This window comes from Diceros bicornis, chromosome 35 (genome assembly GCF_020826845.1).
Source record: "Diceros bicornis minor isolate mBicDic1 chromosome 35, mDicBic1.mat.cur, whole genome shotgun sequence".
Lineage (NCBI taxonomy): Eukaryota > Metazoa > Chordata > Mammalia > Perissodactyla > Rhinocerotidae > Diceros > Diceros bicornis.
In genome coordinates this window covers 28324097-28346993 of record NC_080774.1, presented here as the reverse complement: position 1 = coordinate 28346993, position 22897 = coordinate 28324097, and the positions used below count along the sequence as shown (strand labels likewise).

Below are 22897 nucleotides of genomic sequence, written 5' to 3'. Positions count from 1 at the left end.
GACTCGGAGAGGGGCATCTTAGAGCAAGTCAGCGGCACAGCCTGGTAGTGCCACCCTGAGCTGCAGACCTAGGCTTCCCGGCTCCGGGCCAGAGCACACAGGAGACGTCACGGCTCATCACTGGACCCGGGTATGAGATGCTCAGAGTGTGCTCTTCTTTATCGTGTGTTCTTAAGGCCGTGAAAACCATGCTCTGAGGAATTTGGAAACTTGTAAGATTGAACTCCTGAATGCGCTATTCTGAGAAAGTGCAACTGCTGGGCTGCGAGTCCGAGAAATGAGTAGATACTTTCTTATGTATATGCAGTAGCTGCTTTTTTTTAAGCTCCTTTTAGTGGGTTTGTGGTTAACAATACAGATGTGGTCCCCATCCTCACATTGCTACAGATGATAAATACATAATCTCAGATGGTTATTTCTTTTTAAACTTTTTATTTTAAACTAATTTTAGATTTAGATATTGCAGCAATAATACTGTGAGTTCCCATAGGTCACTCAACCTACTTCCCCTCAGGTTAACATCTTATATAATCATAGTATAATTATCAAGAACAGGAAAGTAACATTGGTACAATATTATTATCACACCTACAGACCTAGTTCGAATTTCACCTGTTTTTCCACCAGTGTTCTATTTTCATTCCGGGATCCTATCCAAGATCCCATATTGCGTTAAGTCATTTCTCCTTAGTGCTTAACAGTTACGTGGTCTTTTCTTGTCTTGGCCTTCTACTTGTAAAGAGTAGTGATCAGTTATTTTGTCTAATATCCCTCAGTTTGGGTATGTTTGGTGTTTTCTCATGATTGGAGTGACGTTGTGTGTTTTTGGCCAGAACAACACAAACATGGTGTTCTTCTCAGTGCATCATATCGAGGAGTTGAAGATGATGTTGTGTCTTATTACTGGGGATATTTACCTTGATCACTTGATTCAGTTGGTGTTGCCAGGTTTCTACACTGTGAAGTCACTCTCTTTCCCTTTCTAGTCGGTAAGTGTCTTGGGGAGATACTTTGAGAGGATGCAAATTCCGGTTCTCACAGATTTACACTCACTGACCTTAGCATCCACCTGTGGATCTTTGTGTTGTTTGCCTAAAGGTAATTTCCTATTTCTCTCTCTCCTTTTACATTTATTAATTGAAATTCAATTGAAGGAAGAGCTATCCCTTCTCTCCTTTATTTATTTGATTATTATTTGTGTCAGGATGGACGCCATGGATATTCATTGTATTCTATGGGTCAAAATCTAATATTATCATCATTTTGTTGCTCACTGTTCCGGCTTTGGCTATTTAGGATCTCCTTGAGGTTAGCTGTGACAAACCCTCATCAATTTTTTGAGCACTTGCTTACTTTCTGGCACCGCAAGATGTTCTAGGCTCATTTTGTATTTTCTCTGCCCCAACCCTGGAATCACAGTTCTTTTTGTCTTTAGCCTTATAGTATCCAGTCAGGCTGCTGTTTTCCACGGTTGCTTAGGTTAGTTCTTTTCTTCCTTATGCCCTTCAGTGTGGTTATGTTATTTGTAATACAGTAGGTTCATTGTTAGTATATTCCATTTGGGGTTCCCCCTAGATCTTAGGTGATTTCAATTGTTTACTTTTTGAGTGTGAAACATGACTGTGGTTCTAAGAGTCAGAGCCATACACAAAGGTGTTCTCAGAGCAGTGTCCCTCCTCCTCACCCTACCACCCTGTTCCATTCTCCCCTTCTTTTCACCCCTTTCCCACTCACCCCCTATAGCTAAGTGATCTCTTTAGAACCTGGATTATCCTCTCTGTGTTTCTTTGGCACAAATGAACAGATGGTCATGTATTTTCTTATATCCTCTTCTTTCTCATATGAAAGGCGGCATGCTATAGATAATTGTGTTTACTTTTTTCACTTAACAGTATGTCTGGAAAATCACCTCATATCTGTTCATAGAGATCCTATTCATTTTTAAAAACAGTTTTATTGATATATAATTTATAGACCATACAATCACCCATTTAAAGTGTACAACTCAGTGCTTTTTAGTATATTCACAGAGTTGTGCAAGCATCACCACAATCAATTTTAGAACATTTTTATCACCCCAACAAGAAACTCTGTATCTATTAACAGTCACTGCCCATCTCCTCTTCTAGCCCTAGGCAACCACTAATCTACTTTCTGTCTGTATAAATTTGCCTGTTCTGGACATTTCACATAAATGGGATCATACAATATGTGGTCTGTGACTGGCTTCTTTTACTTGGCGTAATGTCTTTATGGTTCATCTATGTTGTCAGTAGTTCATTACTTTTTATGGCTAAATAATATTCTGTTGTATGGATATACCACATTTTATTTATCCATTCATCAGTTGATGGACATTTGAGTTGTTTCTACTTTTTGGTCATTCTGAATAATGCTGCTGTGAAATTCCCTCATGAATTTTTACAGCTGCATATTACTTCATTGTGTGGATGTACCATAGTTTATTCATTCACTGTACTATCTATGGCCATTTAGGTTGTTTCCAATATCGTGCGATTACAGACCGTTCTGCAGTGAATAACCCTGTGCATATGTGTTTTCATGTTGTTGGAGGTGAATGTTCAGTGTGGATTCCTAGAAGTGGAATGGCTGGGTTGAAAGGTTGTTACCTATTGTCAAATTCCCCTCAAGAGGGACTGTATTTGCATTCCCACCAACAATGTATGAGAATACTGCTTGTTTCCCTACAACCTCCCCAGCAGAGTGTGCTGTCCTACTTTCATTTTTGCCAGTGCGATAGGTGAAAAATGGTGTCTCAGTGCTGTTTTAATTTGCATTTCTCTAATTATGAGTGAGTTTGAACATTTTTTCATATGTTTTCATGTGTATGTCTTTTTTTGTGAATTGTCTGTTCATATCTTTTCCCTGTTTTTCTATCAGATTTTTGGGGGTTTTGTCCCTCGGGGTTTTTTTTCTCTTTTTTTAATCATGGTAAAATACACTTAACATGAAATGTACCATTTTAACTATTTTTAAATAGTTCTGTGGCATTAACCATATCCACACTGTTGTGCAGCCATCACCACCATCTACCTCCAGAACTGTTTTTCATCTTCCCAAACTAAAACTCTGTACCCATTAGACAATAACTCCCCATTCTTCTTTCCCTGCAGCCCTTGGCAACCGCCATTCTGCTCTCTGTCTCTATGAATTTGCCTGTTGTAGGTACCCCATATAAATGGAATCATATAGTATTTTTCCTTTTGTGGCTAGCTTATTTCATAAGCTTATCATAATGTCTTCAAGATTCGTCCATGTTGTAGCATGTGTCAGAAAGTCCTTTTTAAGGCTGAATGATATTCCATTGTATGAATACACCACATTTTGTTTATCCATTCATCTGTCAATGGACACTGGGCTTGCTTCCACCTTTTGGCTATTGTGAATAATGCTGTGTCCCTTCGTTTTTAAGAGCTCTTTATGTGTTAGAAATATTAGCCCTGTGTCTGTGGTACATGGTTGCAGGTATTTTCTCCCAAATGATCAGTTGTCTTTTGACTTCTGATTTTTTTTTTGTCGTGCAAAATTTTAAAAATTTTTATGTAGTTAAATTTATTAATCTTTTCTTTCACTGCCTCTGGATTTTGAATCATAGCGAGAAAGACTTTCCCTATACCAAAGTTAAAAAGAAATTCATCCATGTTTTCTTTTAGTACTTGTATAGATTAATTTTTTCATTTAGATCTTTAATCTACTTGGAGTTTATTTATGTATATGGTGTGAGGTATGGATCTAATTTTATCTTTTTCCAAATGGCTACTAATTTGTCCCAACACCACCTGTTACAAAGTTCATCTTGATTCCAGTGATTTGAGATGCCACCTTTGCCATATTTTAAATTTCCATATATACTTGAGTCTAATTCTGGACCAGTTCTCTCTGTCTGTGCATGTACCAGTACCGCTGTTTTAATTATTAAGGCCCTATATGGTATGTTTTAATGTCCGGTCGGGCTCATCCCCTCTTGTAGCTTTTCTTTTTCACTGTTTTCCTAGCTATTCTTACATTTTTGTCTGTCTATATGAAATTTAGTGTCATCTTGTCTAGTGTCTTGTTGGTATTTTTATTGGGATTGCATTGAATTCATAAATTAAGTTAGGGAGAACTGACATCTTGATAATGTTGAGTCCTGTCCAAGAACAGAGGATGTCTTTCTACTTGTTCAAGTTTATGTTAGTATCTTTCAGTAGCATTTTTAAATTTTCCTTGCGTAGGTTGCACATTTCTGTTAACTTGATTCCTAAGTGCTTAATTATTTTGTTGCTATTGCAAATGGTATTTTTCTCACCATAATGTCTTCTCTTTGTGTATGTGAAGGCTGTTGATTTTCGTATGTTAATTTTATATTGTGTTACTTGACTGAGTCCTTTTATTATTGTTTTATCATTGATTTTGGGGTTTTCCAGGTACTCTATCATATTATCTGCAGCTAATGCTAGTTTTGCTTCTTCGTTACCCGTTCTTATTCCTCTAATTGGTGTCCCTTTTCTAACTGCAGTGCTAATACTCCTAGTACAGTGGTGGGTAGTAGCAGACATGATGGGTAACTTACTTTGTTGCTGATATTAATGGAAATACCTCTAGTGTTTCTCCAGTAAATAAGATTTTGGTTTTAGGACTAAGGTATATATATTTTACCTTGTTGAGAAAGTATCCCTCAATTTCTGTTTTCTTGGGTGTCAGAGGCTTTCTCTTCTACGGAGATAATCATGTGATTTTTTTGCCCCTTAAATGATTTCATTGTATTTTCACATGTGTGATATGTGTTTTCATTGTTAGTATTTCTTCAGATTTCTCCAATTTTAGTTGCATTTCCTTTCACCCAGAAGTTGTTTAATAGGAGATTCTTAAATTTTTAGATAGAAGGACCTTTCTTTTGCTGTTGGTGATGATGGTGTTAGTAAATTCTAGATTTAATGTATTGTGTTCAGGGAGTGTTGTTTTTAATATTTTTCCTTTATAGAAGGTGTTTTCTTTGTGAACTAATACACGATCAGTTTTTTTTGTGGATTTGCTGTGAGCACTGGAGAAGAACACGTAGACTTTCTTAGTAGGGTGTAGTTTGATACACATCCCTAAGTTCTGCTCTATTTGTTTTCTTGTTCAGATCTTCTGTCTCCTTATTTTTTCTCCACTTGATCTGTCTTGTGCTGAGGGTGGCGAATGAAAGTCTCTTATTACTGTGTTTCTGTCTATGTGTCCTTGCATCTCTTGTGGTATTTGCTTCTTAAAATTGGATGCTCTGTTATTTGGTGTATATGAAGTGTTATATCTCGGTGTGAATTGCCCCTTTTGTCACATTTCATACTTTTGGGCTTGAATTATACTTTGTCTGATAGCTAGATCGCTCCCTGCACTCTTTTAAAATATTGTATTTATTTTTATTAAAATATTTTTATATTTATTAAATTTAATTTAATGAGTTAAATTATTTGACCTTTTTTGGGGTGTAGAGTTCTATGACTTTTAACATGTGTATAGATTTGTGTAACCAGTACCACAATCAAGGTACAGAACAGTTCTATCACACCCCAGAATACCCCTATGCTACCCCATCATAGACACTGTTCCCTACCCCTGGCCACCACTGACGTGTTCTCTTTCACTATAGTTTTGTCTTTTCAAGAATGTCATGTAAATGGAATCATACAGTATGGAACCTTTGGAGACTGGCTTCTTTCGCTCAGCAAAACACCTTTGAGATTTATCCAAGTTGTTACGTATATCAATTGTTGGTTCCTTTTATTTTTGTTTTGTGGGGAAGATCAGCCCTGAGCTAACATCCGTGCCCATCTTCCTCCACTTTGTGTGGGACACCGCCACAGCATGGCCTGACAAGCGGTGCGTCGGTGCGGGCCCGGGATCCGAACCCCGGCCGCCAGCAGCGGAGTGCACGCACTTAACCGCTAAGCCACGGGGCCGGCGCCTGTCGGTTCCTTTTAATTGGTAGTACTATTCCATTGTATAAGCTGTATTCTTTTTTTTTTTTGCTGAGGAAGAGTCTCCCTGAGCTAACATCTGTTGCCGATCTTTCTCTATTTTATATGTGAGCTGCTGTCAGAGCATGGCCACTGGTAGACAAGCGGTATAGGTCTGCACCTGGGAACCAAACCCTGGCCGCCAAAGCAGAGCGCACCGAACTTAACCACTAGGCCACCAGGGCTGGCCCATGTAAGCGGTATTCTTACTGAGCAGTTTTCCTTTATATGATATATCACAACAGTTTATCCATTCACCTGTTGAAGGATATTTGGTGTGTTTGCACTTTTTGATGATTTGAATGGAGCTGCTATAAACATTTATATATAAGTTTCATGTGAACATTTCTCTGGGGTAGGATAGGAGTGAGGTTGTTGTGTCGTATAGTAAGTGTAAGTTGAACTTTATAAGAAGCTATTTTCCAGCGTGGCTGTACCATTTCCCATTCCTGTCAGCAGTGTATTAGAGTTCCAGTTGCTCTGTATTCTCACTGGGACTTGGCATTATCAATTTTTTAAACAGTGTGGCCATTCTAATAGGTGTGTAACAGTAGCTCATCCTGTTTTTCTGTTTCTTTTTTCTTTTTGTGAGGAAGATCAGCCCTGTGCTAACATCTGCCAATCCTCCTCTTTTTTTGTTGAGGAAGACTGGTCCTGGGCTAACATCTGTGCCCATCTTCCTCCACTTTATATGGGACGCTGCCACAGCATGGCTTGACAAGTGGTGCGTCGGCGCGTGCCCGGGATCTGAACCGGCGAACCACGGGCCGCCGCAGCGGAGCACGCCACCAGGCTGGCCCCTCATCCTGGTTTTAATTTGCATTTCCCTGATGACTAGTGATGTTGAACATCTTTTCATGAACTTCCTCGCAATCTATATATCTTCTTTGGTGAGGTGTCTGTTAAAGTCTTTTGTTCATTTTTAGTTGATATTTTTTAAAATTGTGGCAAAATATAGACAACATAAAATTTGCCATTTCAGGGCCGGCCCCGTGGCTTAGCGGTTAAGTGCGGGCGCTCTGCTACTGGCGGCCCGGGTTCGGATCCCTGGCCGCACCCCGACGCACTGCTTCTCCCGCCATGCTGAGGCCGAGTCCCACATACAGCAGCTAGAAGGATGTGCAACTATGACATACGACTATCTACTGGGACTTTGGGGGGGAAAAAAAAGGAGGAGGATTGGCAATAGATGTTAGCTCAGAGCTGGTCTTCCTCAGCAAAAAGAGGAGGATTAGCATGGATGTTAGCTCAGGGCTGATCTTCCTCACAAAAAAAAAATAAGAAAATAAAAAAAAAATTTGCTATTTCAACCATTTAAAAAAAAATTGGGTGGCATTAAATACATTCAAAATATTCTGTAACCATCACCACTATTTCAGGAATTTTTCATCATCCCAAACAGAAACTGTACCCATTTGGCAGTAACTCCCAAATCCCTCTTTCTCCCAGCTCCTGGTAACCACCATTCTACTTTCTGTCTCTATGAATTTGCCAATTCTAGGTGCCTCATGTAAGTGGAATCATACAGTGTTTGCCCTTTTGTGACTGGCTTATTTCACTTAGGATAATGTTGTGAAGGCTCATTCATGTTGTAGCATGTGTCAGAATTTCCTTCCTTTGTAAGGCTGAATAATGTTCCATTGTATGTGGATACCACATTTTGCTTATCCATTCATCTGTCAGTGGACACTTGGGTTGCTTCTACATTTTAGCTGTTGTGAATAGTGCTGCTGTGAACATGGGTATACAAAATATCTCTTTGAGACCCTGCTTTCTATTCCTTTGTATATACCCAGAAGTGGAATTGCTGGGTCATATGGTCATACTATTTTCTGCAGCGGCTGCACCATTTTATATTCCCACCAGCAATGCACAGGGGTTCCAACTTCTCCACATCCTTGCTAACACTCGTTATTTTCTGTCTGTGTTTTTTAAAAATAATAGTCTAGATGCAGAGTTTTAATGCTATAGTTTCTACTTTTCTCTCTCTCTCTTTTTGTTTTCATATTGTATGGTGGTCACAATGTCCATCAAGGCATAGCTTATGGTGAAGCAGCAGTTTCCAGACTTAATCAGCAGCATTCTTTTTTTCTAAATGTAGGACCCAGGAGATAAAATGGCTATCAGCTCAGGCGAGGTTTGAGTCTTCCTTGTCTGTGAAAGGACTGTACTTCCTTCTTTGTAAGAACCCTTGGAGAACTCAGAGCCCGTGTGGAAGCCCAAGCTCGAAGTCATTGCTGTAAACTCTGCTGGCAGTACTAATGGTCATTTTATTCTATGTAAATGGAGCACGTGTTCAGTCTGTCTGCCAAGGCTCATTCTTACTGCCTTTCAGGGCCTTGTGTCAGCCTCTCAGATGGGACTTTCTCTGGCTCCTCCCTCTGTCATCTCAGGCTTGTTTGGTGGTGCCACCTCCCCCTCCCAGCCCCTCAGGCCAGAACCCCTTGTGTTATCCAGAACCCCTGCTGCTCCCTCCAGCCTCCCAGGCGCAGAGTTCTGAGAGTCTACCTCCAGGAGTGTGTCCCCTCCATCCCCACTGCCACTGCCCCATCCAGGCTCCCGGCATCTCTTTGTTTACTAATAGCACATAATTCAGATACCATACAGTTCATCTCTGTAAGCTGTACAGTTCAGTGGTTTTTAGTGTATTCAAAGAGTTGTCTAACCATCACCATAGTCAATTTTATTTTATTTTATTTATTTATTTTTTTGTTTATTGCAGTAACATTGGTTTATAACAGTGTATAAATTTCAGGTGTACATCATTATACTTCTATTTCTGCATAGATTACATCATGTTCACCACCCAAATACTAATTACAACCCATCACCACACACTTGTGCTGAATTATCCCTTTCGCCCTCCTCCCTCCCCCCTTCCCCTCTGGTAACCACCAATCCAATCTCTGTCTCTATGTGTTTGTTTATTGTTGTTATTATCTACTACTTAATGAAGGAAATCACACGGTATTTGACCTTCTCCCTCTGACTTATTTCACTTTGCATAATACCCGCAATGTCCATCCATGTTGTCACAGATGGCTGGATTTCATCGTTTCTTATGGCTGAGTGGTATTCCATTGTGTGTATATACCACCTCTTCTTTATCCATTCGTCCCTTGATGGGCACTTAGGTTGCTTCCAAGTCTTGGCTATTGTGAATAAGGCTGCAGTGAACACAGGGGTGCATGTATCTTTATGCATTGGTGTTTTCAAGTTCTTTGGATAAATACCCAGCAGTGGAATAGCTGGGTCATATGGTAGTTCTATCCTTGATTTTTTGAGGAATCTCCATACTGTTTTCCATAGTGGCTGCACCAGTTTGCACTCCCACCAGCAGCGTATGAGACTTCCCTTCTCTCCACATCCTCTCCAACACATGTTGTTTCCTGTCTTGTTAATTATAGCCATTCTGATGGGCGTGAGGTGATATCTCATTGTAGTTTTGATTTGCATTTCCCTGATAGTTAATGATTTTGAACATCTTTTCATGTGTCTGTTGGCTATCTGTATATCTTCTTTGGAGAAATGTCTGTTCAGGTCTTTTGCCCATTTTTTAATTGGGTTGGTAGTTTTTTTGTTGTTGAGATGCATGAATTCTTTATATATTTTGGAGATTAATCCCTTATCAGATGTATGGTTTGTAAATATCTTCTCCCAGTTGTTAGGTTGTCTTTTCGTTTTGTTGATAGTTTCCTTTGCTGTGCAGAAGCTTTTTAGTTTGATGTAGTCCCATTTGTTTATTTTTTCTGTTGTTTCTCTTGCCTGGTCAGACATGGTGCTTGAAAATATGTTGCTAAGACTGATGTCGAAGAGCGTACTGCCTATGTTTTCTTCTAGAAGTTTCATAGTTTCAGGTCTTACATTCAAGTCTTTAATCCATTTGGAGTTAATTTTTGTGTATGGTGTAAGGTAAGGGTTTACTTTCATTTTTTTGCATGTGGCTATCCAGTTTTCCCAACACTATTTGTTGAAGAGACTTTCTTTTCTCCATTGTGTGTTCTTGGCTCCTTTGTCAAAGATTAGCTGCCCATAGATGTGTGGGTTTATTTCTGGGCTTTTGATTCTATTCCATTGATCTGTGTGTCTGTTTTTGTGCCAGTACCATGCTGTTTTGATTACTATAGCTTTGTAGTATATTTTGAAATCAGGGAGTGTGATGCCTCCAGCTTTGTTCTTTTTTCTCAGGATTCCTTTAGCTATTCGGGTTCTTTTGTTGTTCCATATAAATTTTAGGATTCTTTGTTCTATTTCTGTGAAAAATGTTGTTGGAACTTTGATAGGGATTGCATTGAATCTATGGATGGCTTTAGGAAGTATGGACATCTTAACTATGTTAATTCTTCCAATCCAGGAGCACGGAATATCTTTCCATTTCTTTGTGTCATCTTCAGTTTCTTTCAGCAATGTTTTATAGTTTTCAGTGTACAGCTCTTTCACCTCTTTGGTTAAGTTTATTCCTAGGTATTTTATTCTTTTTGTTGTAGTTGTAAATGGGGTGGTATTCTTAATTTCTCTTTCTGCTACTTCGTTGTTAGTGTATAGAAATGCAACTGATTTTTGTATGTTGATCTTGTATCCTGCAACTTTACCATATTCGTTTATTACTTCTAAAAGTTTTCTGGTGGATTCTTTAGGGTTTTTATATATAAAATCATGTCATCTGCAAATAGTGAGAGTTTCACTTCTTCCTTTCCAATTTGGATCCCTTTTATTTCTTTCTCTTGCCTGATTGCTCTGGCTAGGACTTCCAGTACTATGTTAAATAGGAGTGGTGACAGTGGGCATCCTTGTCTGGTTCCTGTTCTTAGGGGGATAGCTTTCAGTTTTTCACCATTGAAGATGATATTAGCTGTGGGTTTCTCATATATGGTCTTTATTATGTCGAGGTACTTTCCTTCTATACCCATTTTATTCAGAGTTTTTATCATAAATGGATGCTGTTGTCTTGACATGAGTGCGGCCATGTTTGGCCGCTCCATTGACCTACAGCCACCAGCACAAAAAGAAATATAAAAGCTGCTTTCTGCGTGGTGGGAACTGGCCCTTCTCTCACGGAGGGAGTTGCAGGTTGTAACATTTCAAGACTCTTGGAGCGTCGTAGCACGGGATGGACTGGCCATCTATGCCGGGCTGGGACGATAACCAAAGAGAACAATGCACGTACACAACTACTGGGCTGGGACGTTAGCCAGGGGGCTCAGTGCACGTACGCCACTGATAACCATTTTGTGCATGGGAACACTAAATGCTTGCTCTGCAAACTCTGTAATTGCTTACTCTGAAAATTACTGATGGTATAAAAACTGCTGGAAACTGAGCCCTAGTGAGAGTTCCACCTGTGGAAGGGACACCTTGCCCAGGACGTGTGATCCTTGCCCAGCCGCGTCGATTGACAGAGCTCTCCCGGCAGTGGGGCGTGGATGTTGTGAGTAACTGATTTGATGTGAAGCAATTGATTTGATATGAAGTAATTGATTTGATGTGTTCTCTTTTTGGTCAACCTGGTGTTTCTCTTTCTGGTTGATTTGTGTCATTTCTCTTCAGCCGATGTGGGTGTTTTCCCTTTCCAGTCGGGCTGATGTTTTTCCCTCTTAATATTTGACCTATTTGGATCTGTTTGCAGACTGTCACCTTTACTATCCTCTATATAATAAAATATACCTTCAGTCCATTTGTTTGGAGTGGAAAGTGTCTTTTACGTCTCCGATCGAATCCCCGAACCTCTCATAACATAATTGGCGCTGTGAGCAGGATTCGATTAAGGAGATGCCTTTCCTATTCAAACGAAAGGTAACTGAAGCCAAGGTGGAAGAAATTCCAGGATGGGAGGACCCTCCCTTTTGCACTCTGGCTGGGGAGTGGGCTCGTAGGTCAGGGTTATGTGAAGGTTGGGATGCTCGCCTGCGACGATTTGAACCGTTGGATGTGACCAAGGCTTTGCAGACGGTGGAAAGAAAAGCGAAAGATGATGTTTCTTTTTTGGCATGGCGAGGTTGGTGTTTGTTGACTGCTTATCGCCGGGCTATAGAAGATAGGGATAAGATACAGACAGAGAAGGCACTCTTGGAAACGGAATATCGCCGGGCTATAGAAGATAGGGATAAGATACAGACAGAGAAGGCACTCTTGGAAACGGAATATCGCCGGGTTATAGAAGATAGGGATAAGATACAGACAGAGAAGGCACTCTTGGAAAAGGAATATTCAGATTTACAGTTGCCTGAAGTCAAGGTGGAAGAAATTCCAGGATGGGAGGACCCTCCCTTTTGCACTCTGGCTGGGGAGTGGGCTCGTAGGTCAGGGTTATGTGAAGCTTGGGATGCTCGCCTGCGACGATTTGAACCGTTGGATGTGACCAAAGCTTTGCAGACGGTGGAAAGAAAAGCGAAAGATGATGTTTCTTTTTTGGCACGGCGAGGTTGGTGTTTGTTGACAGCTTATCGCCGGGCTATAGAAGATAGGGATAAGATACAGACAGAGAAGGCACTCTCGGAAAAAGAAAATTTAGATTTGCAGTCTCGCTTGGCTATGATTCAATGTCAATATCTTGCACTGGGAGATCAGGCTCGTAACTACCAAACTATAGCAGAAAAGGCTGCTGTAAGAGTTGCCAAATATAAATACAGAAAGAGGAGAGGAAAGGTAAACGAACGAAAAGTTCATATGGCCATAGCATCGGCCGGTCCTAAGTGGGACCCGGACACATGGGATGGTGATATCTGGGATGATGATTCTGAAACTGATTATGAGGAAGAGGAAAAACCGCCCAAACACACAGAGGCACGTCCTCTTCGCCGTCGGCGGATGGAAATGGATGGTAATCATCCTGTAAGGAAAGATGTGATTGAGGATTTTAACCAACAAGAAATTTCTGATATTTTAGCCCGGGCTACACAAAAGCCTGGAGAAGCCATTATAACCTGGCTTGTTCGCCTATATGATATGGGCGCTACAGGAATTAATCTGGATGCAGGAGATGCTTTTAAATTTGTAGTTTTGTCCAATGATCCAGTAATACGGGGAGCTCTCAGAGACTGGAGCATGAATGCTCACCCCCCAAATGATCGTGGACAAGACACTGATGGTACAACTTTATTGGCTCTTGCAGTAAAAGGAGCTCAAGATAAATACCCCACGGATGATATGTGGCCAGACACTAATAGACCATGGTATACTTTAAAAGATTGTGTCCAAAAGATGAGAGAAGAAACCATGAAACGGGCTGTGTTTCTGGGGTGTGGTGAAGCTTTAAATGAAATGACTTTAAGTGTCCAGGTGCGAAACAAGTTGATAAAAACTGCACCTCCAGCATACAAACAAATAATTACAACCCTTCTGATGAATGAAACTGAAAGCCCTATATCAACACTTGCAGATAAGATTATGCAGCTAGCAGACTTGGGAGACTGGCAGACAACTGAAAATTCTCCAAGAAGAGAAAAAAGAGAAACATTCTTTAAAAAAGATAAAATGACTCGAGGTGATATGTTTTTGGCTCTACTCCAGGCAGGAGTACCTAAAGACCAGATTGATGGAGTTGACACTAGAGAATTATGGAAATTATATAAAGAAAAAGGGCTGAATGTAAAACAAGTGAACAGAAGGGACAGTATAGAGAATGCTTCCAACCCAGTGCCTGCTGCACCTAGTGCACCACCTCCTCCCTTGGATCCTCTTATTGCTGACTTATGTGATTGAGGGGAAGGCCAAACCTCTGTATCGATTAGTGCCACTATAAGAAAGGACATTAGACCACATGTACCAATTAAAATATTTTGGAAGAATGGATCTACAACTAGTGTGAAGGCACTTGTAGATACAGGGGCGGAGGCCACCCTTATCTATGGGAATCCAACTAAGTTTCAAGGTACATCAATTCTAATAACTGGACTGGGAGGAAAAGAAATCCAGGCAGTTACCACTAATCTTTCTATGCAAATTGGGCAACTACCCCGGCGCACATATCTAGTTATGATTGTACCAATACCAGAATATATAATTGGGATTGATATTCTAAAAGGATTGACATTAAATTTGGCTGATGGACAATACCAATTTGCTATTAGAGCTTTGTCTTTTCATATTAATGCTGTAATTGTGGGATGTTTGCATCATGAAGTAGAAATTCCACCTGCCACGCAAGTGATCAATCAAAGACAGTATCGCATCCCTGGAGGACAACAAGAAATATCTGAGACCATAGAAGATTATTTGGCTGTAAAAGTCCTTCGCAGAGTAACTACAGCCTGGAATAATCCTATCTGGCCTGTTAAAAAAGGTGATGGGACATGGAGAATGACTGTAGATTACAGAGAGCTAAACAAAGTGACTCCGGCTATTCAAGCGGCCGTCCCTGATTTGATTACTCTTATAGAAAAAGTGCAATGTTATCCAGGCACTTGGTATGCAGTCATAGACTTGGCTAATGCCTTTTTCACCATACCTATACCTAAAAGTGTCCAAGAACAGTTTGCTTTCACGTGGCTGGGACAACAATATACCTTTACTAGACTTCCTCAGGGATATGTGCATAGTCCCACTATCTGCCATCGACAGGTTGCTGAAACCTTGGCAAAGGTACCTGCTTCTGATGATGTCCAAATAGTACATTACATAGATGATATTATGATCCAAGGAAATGAAGAAGAAAAAGTACAACAACAGTTAGAAAAAGTAATAGACATACTTGAGGAGGATGGATGGAAAACTAATCCAGCTAAAATTCAGGGCCCGAGTTCAAATGTTAAATTTTTGGGAGTACTTTGGAATAATGGAAAACAAGAAATTTTACCTAAAGCTAGACAAAAGATATTAGATTTTGCAGCACCCCGTAACAAAAAGGAAGCACAAAAATTTATTGGATTATTCGTATTTTGGAGGGCACATATTCCACATTTAAGTCGGCTCCTTGCACCTTTATATAAAGTTACCAGGAAAAAATATGAATTTGAATGGGGAATACAACAAAAAGAAGCTTTTGAAGCAGCAAAGCATGCTATTCAGACTGCTTTAGATCTATGGCCAATTAAACCGGGACCCATTGAGTTACAGGTAGATGTCATTGATCAGTATGCCAGCTGGAGTTTATGGCAAAAACAAGGTGCCCGACGTTATCCTCTGGGATTTTGGAGTCGCAAGCTTCCCTGTTCCAGTGAAAGATATAGTCCTTTTGAAAAACAGTTGTTAGCCTGCTATTGGGCTCTAATAGACTCAGAAAGCCTTACCCTGGGACATGAGGTAATTATGCGACCTCAGATACCCATCATGCAATGGATTCATAGCACGCCTGTCACTCATAAAATTGGACATGCACAAGAATTTAATATCATCAAATGGAAATGGTATATTCAAGACCGGGCCAAACCTGGCCCAAAGGGGTTGTCCCTATTGCATGAACAAGTGTCTCAATATAGCAGTGAGCCAACTGTGTCACCCAAGACTGATATAACAGAATCTCCTGTTAAATGGGGTGTCTCATATGATCAATTGACTGAAGAACAACAAAAACATACCTGGTTTACGGATGGTTCTGCTAAAATGATATCGAGCTCACGGAAATGGAAAGCAGTTGCCTACAACCCATCCACCCAACAAACAATTGTTACCACTGGAGATAATATGAGTAGCCAATATGCTGAACTTTATGCGGTGTATCAGGCACTTCAACAAGAACAGGGGCAACAATGTCATATATATACTGATTCATGGGCAGTGGCACAAGGTTTGGCAACGTGGATGCCACAATGGAAAAAACATGATTGGAAAATTAATGATAAAGAAATATGGGGAAAGAAATTATGGGAAGACATATGGTTATGGTGTCAAAACACAATTGTTACTGTATTTCATGTTGATGCTCACAGTTCTTTAATTTCTGCAGAACGAAAGCATAATTCTCATGCTAATCAGCTGGTGCAGATTCGTGCAACGCACAACCCAGGCTTAGCACAATGGGTCCACGAAAAGAGTGGACACTTGGGAGAACAAGCTTCATACAGGTGGGCACAACAAAGGGGAATCCTTGTCACCCATGTTGATATTGCCAATGCAGTACAACAATGTCAGTTATGCCAACAGTTAAATAAACGGGGAGTCCCACACCCCTACCAAGGTCATATCCAAAAGGGATTATTTCCTGCCCATACCTGGCAAATAGATTTTATTGGACCATTGCCAAATTCTTGTGGCTATACTTATGCCTGCACTGCTGTTGATACATATTCTGGTTATTTATTGGCTATACCAGCTAAAGCGGCCACCCAACAGAGTGCCATAAAATTATTAGATACAATCAAGTTATATTATGGAACACCAAGGCAAATTCAGAGTGACAACGGTTCCCACTTTACAGGTAAGTTGATTCAAACCTATACCAAGGAAAATTATATAGAATGGATTTATCATATAGCTTATTACCCCCAAGCTGCAGGCCTCATAGAACGAATGAACGGATTGCTTAAACAACAATTGAGGAAACTTGGTCATGGCTCATTAAAGGGGTGGCACAACCATCTAAGTACTGCTCTAAATGTGTTAAATAACAGGCCACTAGGCCCTAATGAGACTCCTCTGTCAAGGTTGTTACCAGCAAAGATTACAGAAGTGGCAACCGCCACCCATGAGTTTATGACCTTAACCTATTGGCCCCTGACTCAGTCTGCTAAACCGCCTTTTCGTGCCACGGCCGAAGCGGCTGGATTGGATTTATCTACTGTTCATTCTATTCAATTGCCCCCTAAGAAGCAGTCTATAGTCCCTACTGGGATAGGGGTACAATTTCCCAAAAATACCTTTGGTTTGTTAAAAGGACGCTCTGGACTGGCAGCAAAAGGTATTGATGTACTGGGAGGAGTTATTGATCCAGATTACCAGGGAGAAATAAAATTTATATTATATAATGGTAGTGACACAGTACTAACTGTAGAGTCTGGAGAACGAGTGGGACAATTATTGGTGCTTCCCCTCTTGACTCCAAATGTGTCACAAGGACAACCTCCAAGTGAATTAACTAAAAGAGGAATACAAGGATTTGGATCTACAGATGGATGGAAACCTGGAGCAAAAGTGTGGGTGACACATCCACCCAATGCGGCTCCGCGTGCCGCAGAAGTAGTGGCCCAAGGGCCCACTGCAACACTCATAGTAATGTATCCAGGAAATGAACAATTATATCATGTTCCTAAAAATTCTGTTTCTTTGCGTGAATAGATATTCCTGCTGTGTTTACTATGCTGTGCTGCACTTCCATGTCTGCTGCAGACCTACGCACCAACTAATGCCTCTGTAGGACAACCTTTGACCCTCTACAGTTAGACCAACTGCTCTACACCAGTGGGACCTATAACCTGGACTATGAATGGCCGAGAAATTTGGTCTCAGAAACAACAAGCAACTTCGCAATATAAGATAATTTCTCTATTACCCTGCCTTCTGCTACCCTCTGTGATGGGGGCTGATCTGGACTTCTGCAAGCTAATTTGTTATGCCTAAGTGTTACCTTATCTAATGTTATCTTTGATGCTGTACATGATTTGCAAGATCAAGTTAATAACATTTCATATTCTAAGGGGTTATTTGATTGGTTACCTTGGGGTTTAGGTCCTTTATTGTGAGATAGTTTTATAATTATTGTAGTCATTGGATTTTGGATTATTGGATGTGCCTTATGTACTTGTGTACGAAGTTCATTGTCTGTGCGTATGGTGTCTTATGGTTAATGGAGACGGCCACGGCCGAATATGTCTTGACATGAGTGCGGCCATGTTTGGCCGCTCCATTGACCTACAGCCACCAGCACAAAAAGAAATATAAAAGCTGCTTTCTGCGTGGTGGGAACTGGCCCTTCTCTCACGGAGGGAGTTGCAGGTTGTAACATTTCAAGACTCTTGGAGCGTCGTAGCACGGGATGGACTGGCCATCTATGCCGGGCTGGGACGATAACCAAAGAGAACAATGCACGTACACAACTACTGGGCTGGGACGTTAGCCAGGGGGCTCAGTGCACGTACGCCACTGATAACCATTTTGTGCATGGGAACACTAAATGCTTGCTCTGCAAACTCTGTAATTGCTTACTCTGAAAATTACTGATGGTATAAAAACTGCTGGAAACTGAGCCCTAGTGAGAGTTCCACCTGTGGAAGGGACACCTTGCCCAGGACGTGTGATCCTTGCCCAGCCGCGTCGATTGACAGAGCTCTCCCGGCAGTGGGGCGTGGATGTTGTGAGTAACTGATTTGATGTGAAGCAATTGATTTGATATGAAGTAATTGATTTGATGTGTTCTCTTTTTGGTCAACCTGGTGTTTCTCTTTCTGGTTGATTTGTGTCATTTCTCTTCAGCCGATGTGGGTGTTTTCCCTTTCCAGTCGGGCTGATGTTTTTCCCTCTTAATATTTGACCTATTTGGATCTGTTTGCAGACTGTCACCTTTACTATCCTCTATATAATAAAATATACCTTCAGTCCATTTGTTTGGAGTGGAAAGTGTCTTTTACGTCTCCGATCGAATCCCCGAACCTCTCATAACAGCTGTATCTTGTCAAATGCTTTCTCTGCATCTATTGAGATGATCATGTGATTTTTATTCTTCATTTTATTAAATGTGGTGTATCACATTGATTGATTTGCGAATGTTAAACCATCCCTGCATACCTGGAATAAATCCCACTTGATCATGGTGTATAATCTTTTTAACGTATTGTTGTATGCGATTTGCTAGTATTTTGTTGAGGATTTTTGCATCGATGTTCATCAGTGATATTGGCCTGTAATTTCCTTTTTTTTGTGTTGTCTTTGTCTGGTTTTGGTATCAGGGTAATGTCGGCTTCGTAGAATGAGTTAGGGAGCTTCCCCCCCTCCTCAATTTTTTGGAAGAGTTTGAGAAGGATAGGTATTAAGTCTTCTTTGAATGTTTGGTAGAATTCGCCAAGGAAGCTGTCTGTTCCTGGACTTTTATTTTTGGGGAGGTTTTTGATTACTGTTTCGATATCCTTACTGGTGATTGGTCTATTCAAATTCTCTACTTCTTCTTGATCCAGTTTTGGAAGGTTGTATGATTCTAAGAATTTATGCAGTTTCTTCCAGATTGTCGAATTGGTTGGCATATAGCTTTTCGTAGTAGTCTCTTATAATCTTTTGTATTTCTGAGGTGTCTGTTATAATTTCTCCTCTTTCATTTCTGATTTTACTTATTTGTGCCTTCTCTTTTTTTTTCTTGGTGAGTCTAGCTAAAGGTTTGTCAATTTTGTTTATCTTTTCAAAGAACCAGCTCTTGGTTTTATTAATTTTTTCTATTGTTTTTTGGTCTCTATTTCATTTATTTCTGCTCTGATTTTTATTATTTCCCTTCTTCCACTGATTTTGGGCTTTGTTTGTTCTTCTTTTTCCAGTTCCTTTAGGTGCATTGTTAGATTGTTTATTTGAGATTTTTCTTGTTTGTTGAGATAGGCCTGTATTGCTATAAACTTCCCTCTTAGAACCGCTTTTGCTGTATCCCATAAATTCTGGCTTGTCGTATTTTCATTTTCATTTGTCTCCAGGTATTTTTTGATTTCTTCTTTGATTTCTTTGTTGACCCAGTCGTTGTTCAGTAGCATTTTGTTTAATCTCCTTGTATTTGTGGCTTTTCTGATTTTCTTCCTATAGTTGATTTCTAGTTTCATACTGTTGTGGTCAGAAAAGATGCCTGGTATTATTTCAATCTTCTTAAATTTATGGAGACTTGTTTTGTGGCCTAATATGTGATCAATCCTGGAGAATGTTCCATGTGCATTTGAAAAGAACATGTATTCTTTGGTTTTTGGATGGAATGCTCTGTATATATCTACTAGGTCCATCTGTTCTAGTGTGTCATTTAAGGCCAATGTTTCCTTATTGATCTTCTGTTTGGATGATCTGTCCGTTGGTGTAAGTGGAGTGTTAAAGTCTCCTACTATTATTGTGTTACTGTGTATTTCTGTTTTTGTGTCTGTTAATAATTGCTTTATATATTTAGGGGCACCTACATTGGGTGTGTAGATATTTACAAGTGTTATATCCTCTTGTTGGATTGTTCCCTTGATCATTATGTAATGCCCTTCTTTGTCTCTTTTTACAGTTTTTGTTTTAAAGTCTATTTTGTCTGATATGAATACTGCTACCCCAGCTTTCTTTTCATTGCCATTTGCATGGAGTATCTTTTTCCATCCCTTCACTTCCAGTTTGTGAGTGTCTCTAGGTCTGAAGTGTGTCTCTTGTATGCAGCATCTATATGGGTCTTGTTTTTTTATCCAATCAGCCACCCTATGCCTTTTAATTGGAGCATTTAGTCCATTGACGTTTAAAGTAGCTATTGATAAGTATGTACTTTCTGCCATTTTTTAACTTTTTTTTTTTCTCAGTGTTTTAGTAGTCCTTCTCTGTTCCTTTCTTCTTCTATACAGAATTGCTGGTCTCTTTAGTTTGATCTCTGAAAACTCTACTCTTTAACTCCCCTCCTCCCTCCTTTTATGTTTTTGATATCATATCCAACCTCTCTTTTGTACATTTGTATCCATTACCCTCGATAATATCATGGAAATAGATAATTTTTCTTATTTGTGGTCTTCTCTTTTCCCCTTAAATCAGTCCCTTTAACATTTCTTGTAGCACAGGTTTCTTGGTGACAAACTCCTTTAATTTTTGCTTGTCTGGGAAATTTTTGATCTCTCCTTCCATTTTGAATGATAACCTTGCTGGGTAGAGTATTCTTTTTTTTTTTTTTTTTTTTTTTTTTTTTGTGAGGAGGACCAACCCTGAGCTAACATCCAATGCCAATCCTCCTCTTTTTTCCTGAGGAAGACTGGCCCTGGGCTAACATCCATGCCCATCTTCCTCTACTTTATATGGGACGCCGCCACAGCATGGCTTAACAAGCAGTGCGTCGGTGCGCACCCGGGATCCGAACCGGCGAACCCTGGGCCGCCGCAGCGGAACGTGCGCACCCAACCACTTGCGCCACCGGGCTGGCCCCAGGGTAGAGTATTCTTGGTTGTAAGTTTTTTCCTTTTAGCACTTTAAATATATCATGCCACTCTCTTCTAGCCTGTAAGGTTTCTGCTCAGAAGTCAGCTGATAGCCTTATGGGGTTTCCTTTGTATGTAACTTGACTTTCTCTTGCGGCTTTTAGGATTCTCACTGTATCTTTAAATCTGGGCATTTTGATTATGATGTGTCTTGGTGTGGTGGGCCTCTTTGGGTTTATCTTATTTGGGGTTCTCTGTGATTCCTGTACCTGGATGTCTGTTTCCTTCCTTAGGTTAGGGAAGTTTTCATCTATTATTTCTTCAAATAGATTCTTTGCCCCTTTGTCTCGCTCTTCTCCTTCCGGGACACCTATAATACGGATGTTAGTGTGCTTGATGTTGTCCCAGAGGTCCCTTAGACTGTCCTCACTCTTTTTTATTCTTTCCTCTTTTACCTGTTCAGCTTGGGTAATTTCTTCTAGTCTTTCGTCCAGGTCACAGATCCGTTCTTCTGTATCCTCTATTCTGCTTTTGAGTCCCTCTAGTGAATTTTTCATTTCCAGTATTGTATTCTTCATATCTGATTGGTTCTTTTTTATATCTTCCATTTCTTTGTTGCCATTCTGAGTTCATCTGTTCTTCTCCCCAGATCAGTAAGCATCCTTAATACTCTTTGTTGGAACTCTCTGTCAGGTAGGTTGCTCATTTCTGTTTCACTTAGTTCCTTTTCTGGGGTTTTGTCCTGTTCCCTTACTTGGAATGTATTCCTTTGCCTCCTCATTTTGCCTCTTTCCCTGTGCTTGTGTCTACGTATTAGGTAGGTCAGCTACGTCTCCTGCTCTTGGATAGGTGACATTATGTAAGTGATGGCTTAGGAGGCCTGCAGTGTGCTTCCCTCAGTTCTCAATGTTCCAGGGGTGACGCCTATGTGGGCTACGTGTGTCCTTCTGTTGTGGCCTGTTTGCTCTCCCTGTAGGCGCCCAGGGAGGCCGAGTTATGCTCCTGGCCAGCTGTTGTAATGCTCAGTTGCTTGTAGTTGTTGTGGGCCCTTCAGTCTCTTTATCAGGTGTGGGGAGCCCCAGCATAGTTGGCTGCAAGTTTTAATAGCACATTTGTGTTGCAGTATTTCTTTTAAGTGAGTAGGCCACCAGCGTGGCAGGTTGTTAGGCTCAGGGCCTTACAATTGCTATAAGCCTCCAGCCTTTAGGTCTCTTGTCAGCTCTCTGAGGATTGCAGCTGGGTGGGGCTGGCCTCAGGCACAGGAGCACCCAATTGTTTCAGGCTTTGGAAGGTGGGGCAAACCCCCTGTGTGGGTCTTTGAGAAGCACAAGTCTTCTGCAGCTGACGAGCCCTGCCACCCACAGATCCACACACACAGTCAACACAGTCCTGCCCCGTGTGCGCGCCCCGACCTCCCGATGCGGACCCAGTCTCTCCACGGCGGGAGCCCCACACTCTCCACCCGCTCCTTGTGCACGCCCTGCCCCACTGAAGTGGGCTTAGTTACCAGGCTGCAGAGAATCCAGTTACCAATCTATGCAGGCCCACAAGTTGCCTGAGGGCTTGTTGTTGGGTGGGGCCAGTCTCTAGGGTGGGCTGCCTGCCCTGGCTGAGCTGGATTAAATCGTCTAGCGGGTGGGGCAGACCCTGGGCTAGCAGGCCTCAGGGAGAACTCCAATGGCGTCTGTGTCAGTACGCCCACACCAGGCCACAACAATGGCCGCCGCCAATGTCCCAGTCCCTGGAGAGGTCTCACCTCTCACCGAGATGCACTCAGGGCCTATCAGGTGAGTCCCTTTTCACCACAGCACTGTGCACCTCTCTTTCTGGTGATTCTAGGTTGCTTTCTGAAACAGGTGAGTTTGCGCGTGGGCCCTTTAAGAGCCGGTTTTACTTTCTTTGTGAACCAGC

At 41.0% G+C, this 22897-nt stretch overlaps 2 protein-coding genes across 6 annotated transcripts in view; both read left to right on the top strand.

Moving 5' to 3' along the window:
* Positions 1-22897, top strand: part of LOC131398392 (calcineurin-binding protein cabin-1-like) — a 36490-nt gene that overhangs the window by 1348 nt on the left and 12245 nt on the right. The window lies entirely within an intron of this gene.
* The window catches only part of LOC131398381 (cationic amino acid transporter 4-like), a 110896-nt gene continuing 110624 nt past the window's right edge, over positions 22626-22897 (top strand). For both annotated transcript variants that reach the window (XM_058531881.1, XM_058531885.1), the window contains exon 1: positions 22626-22773. In XM_058531881.1, the coding sequence (XP_058387864.1) occupies positions 22664-22773 (110 nt within the window). In that variant the 5' untranslated portion in view covers positions 22626-22663. The remainder of the gene's footprint in view (positions 22774-22897) is intronic.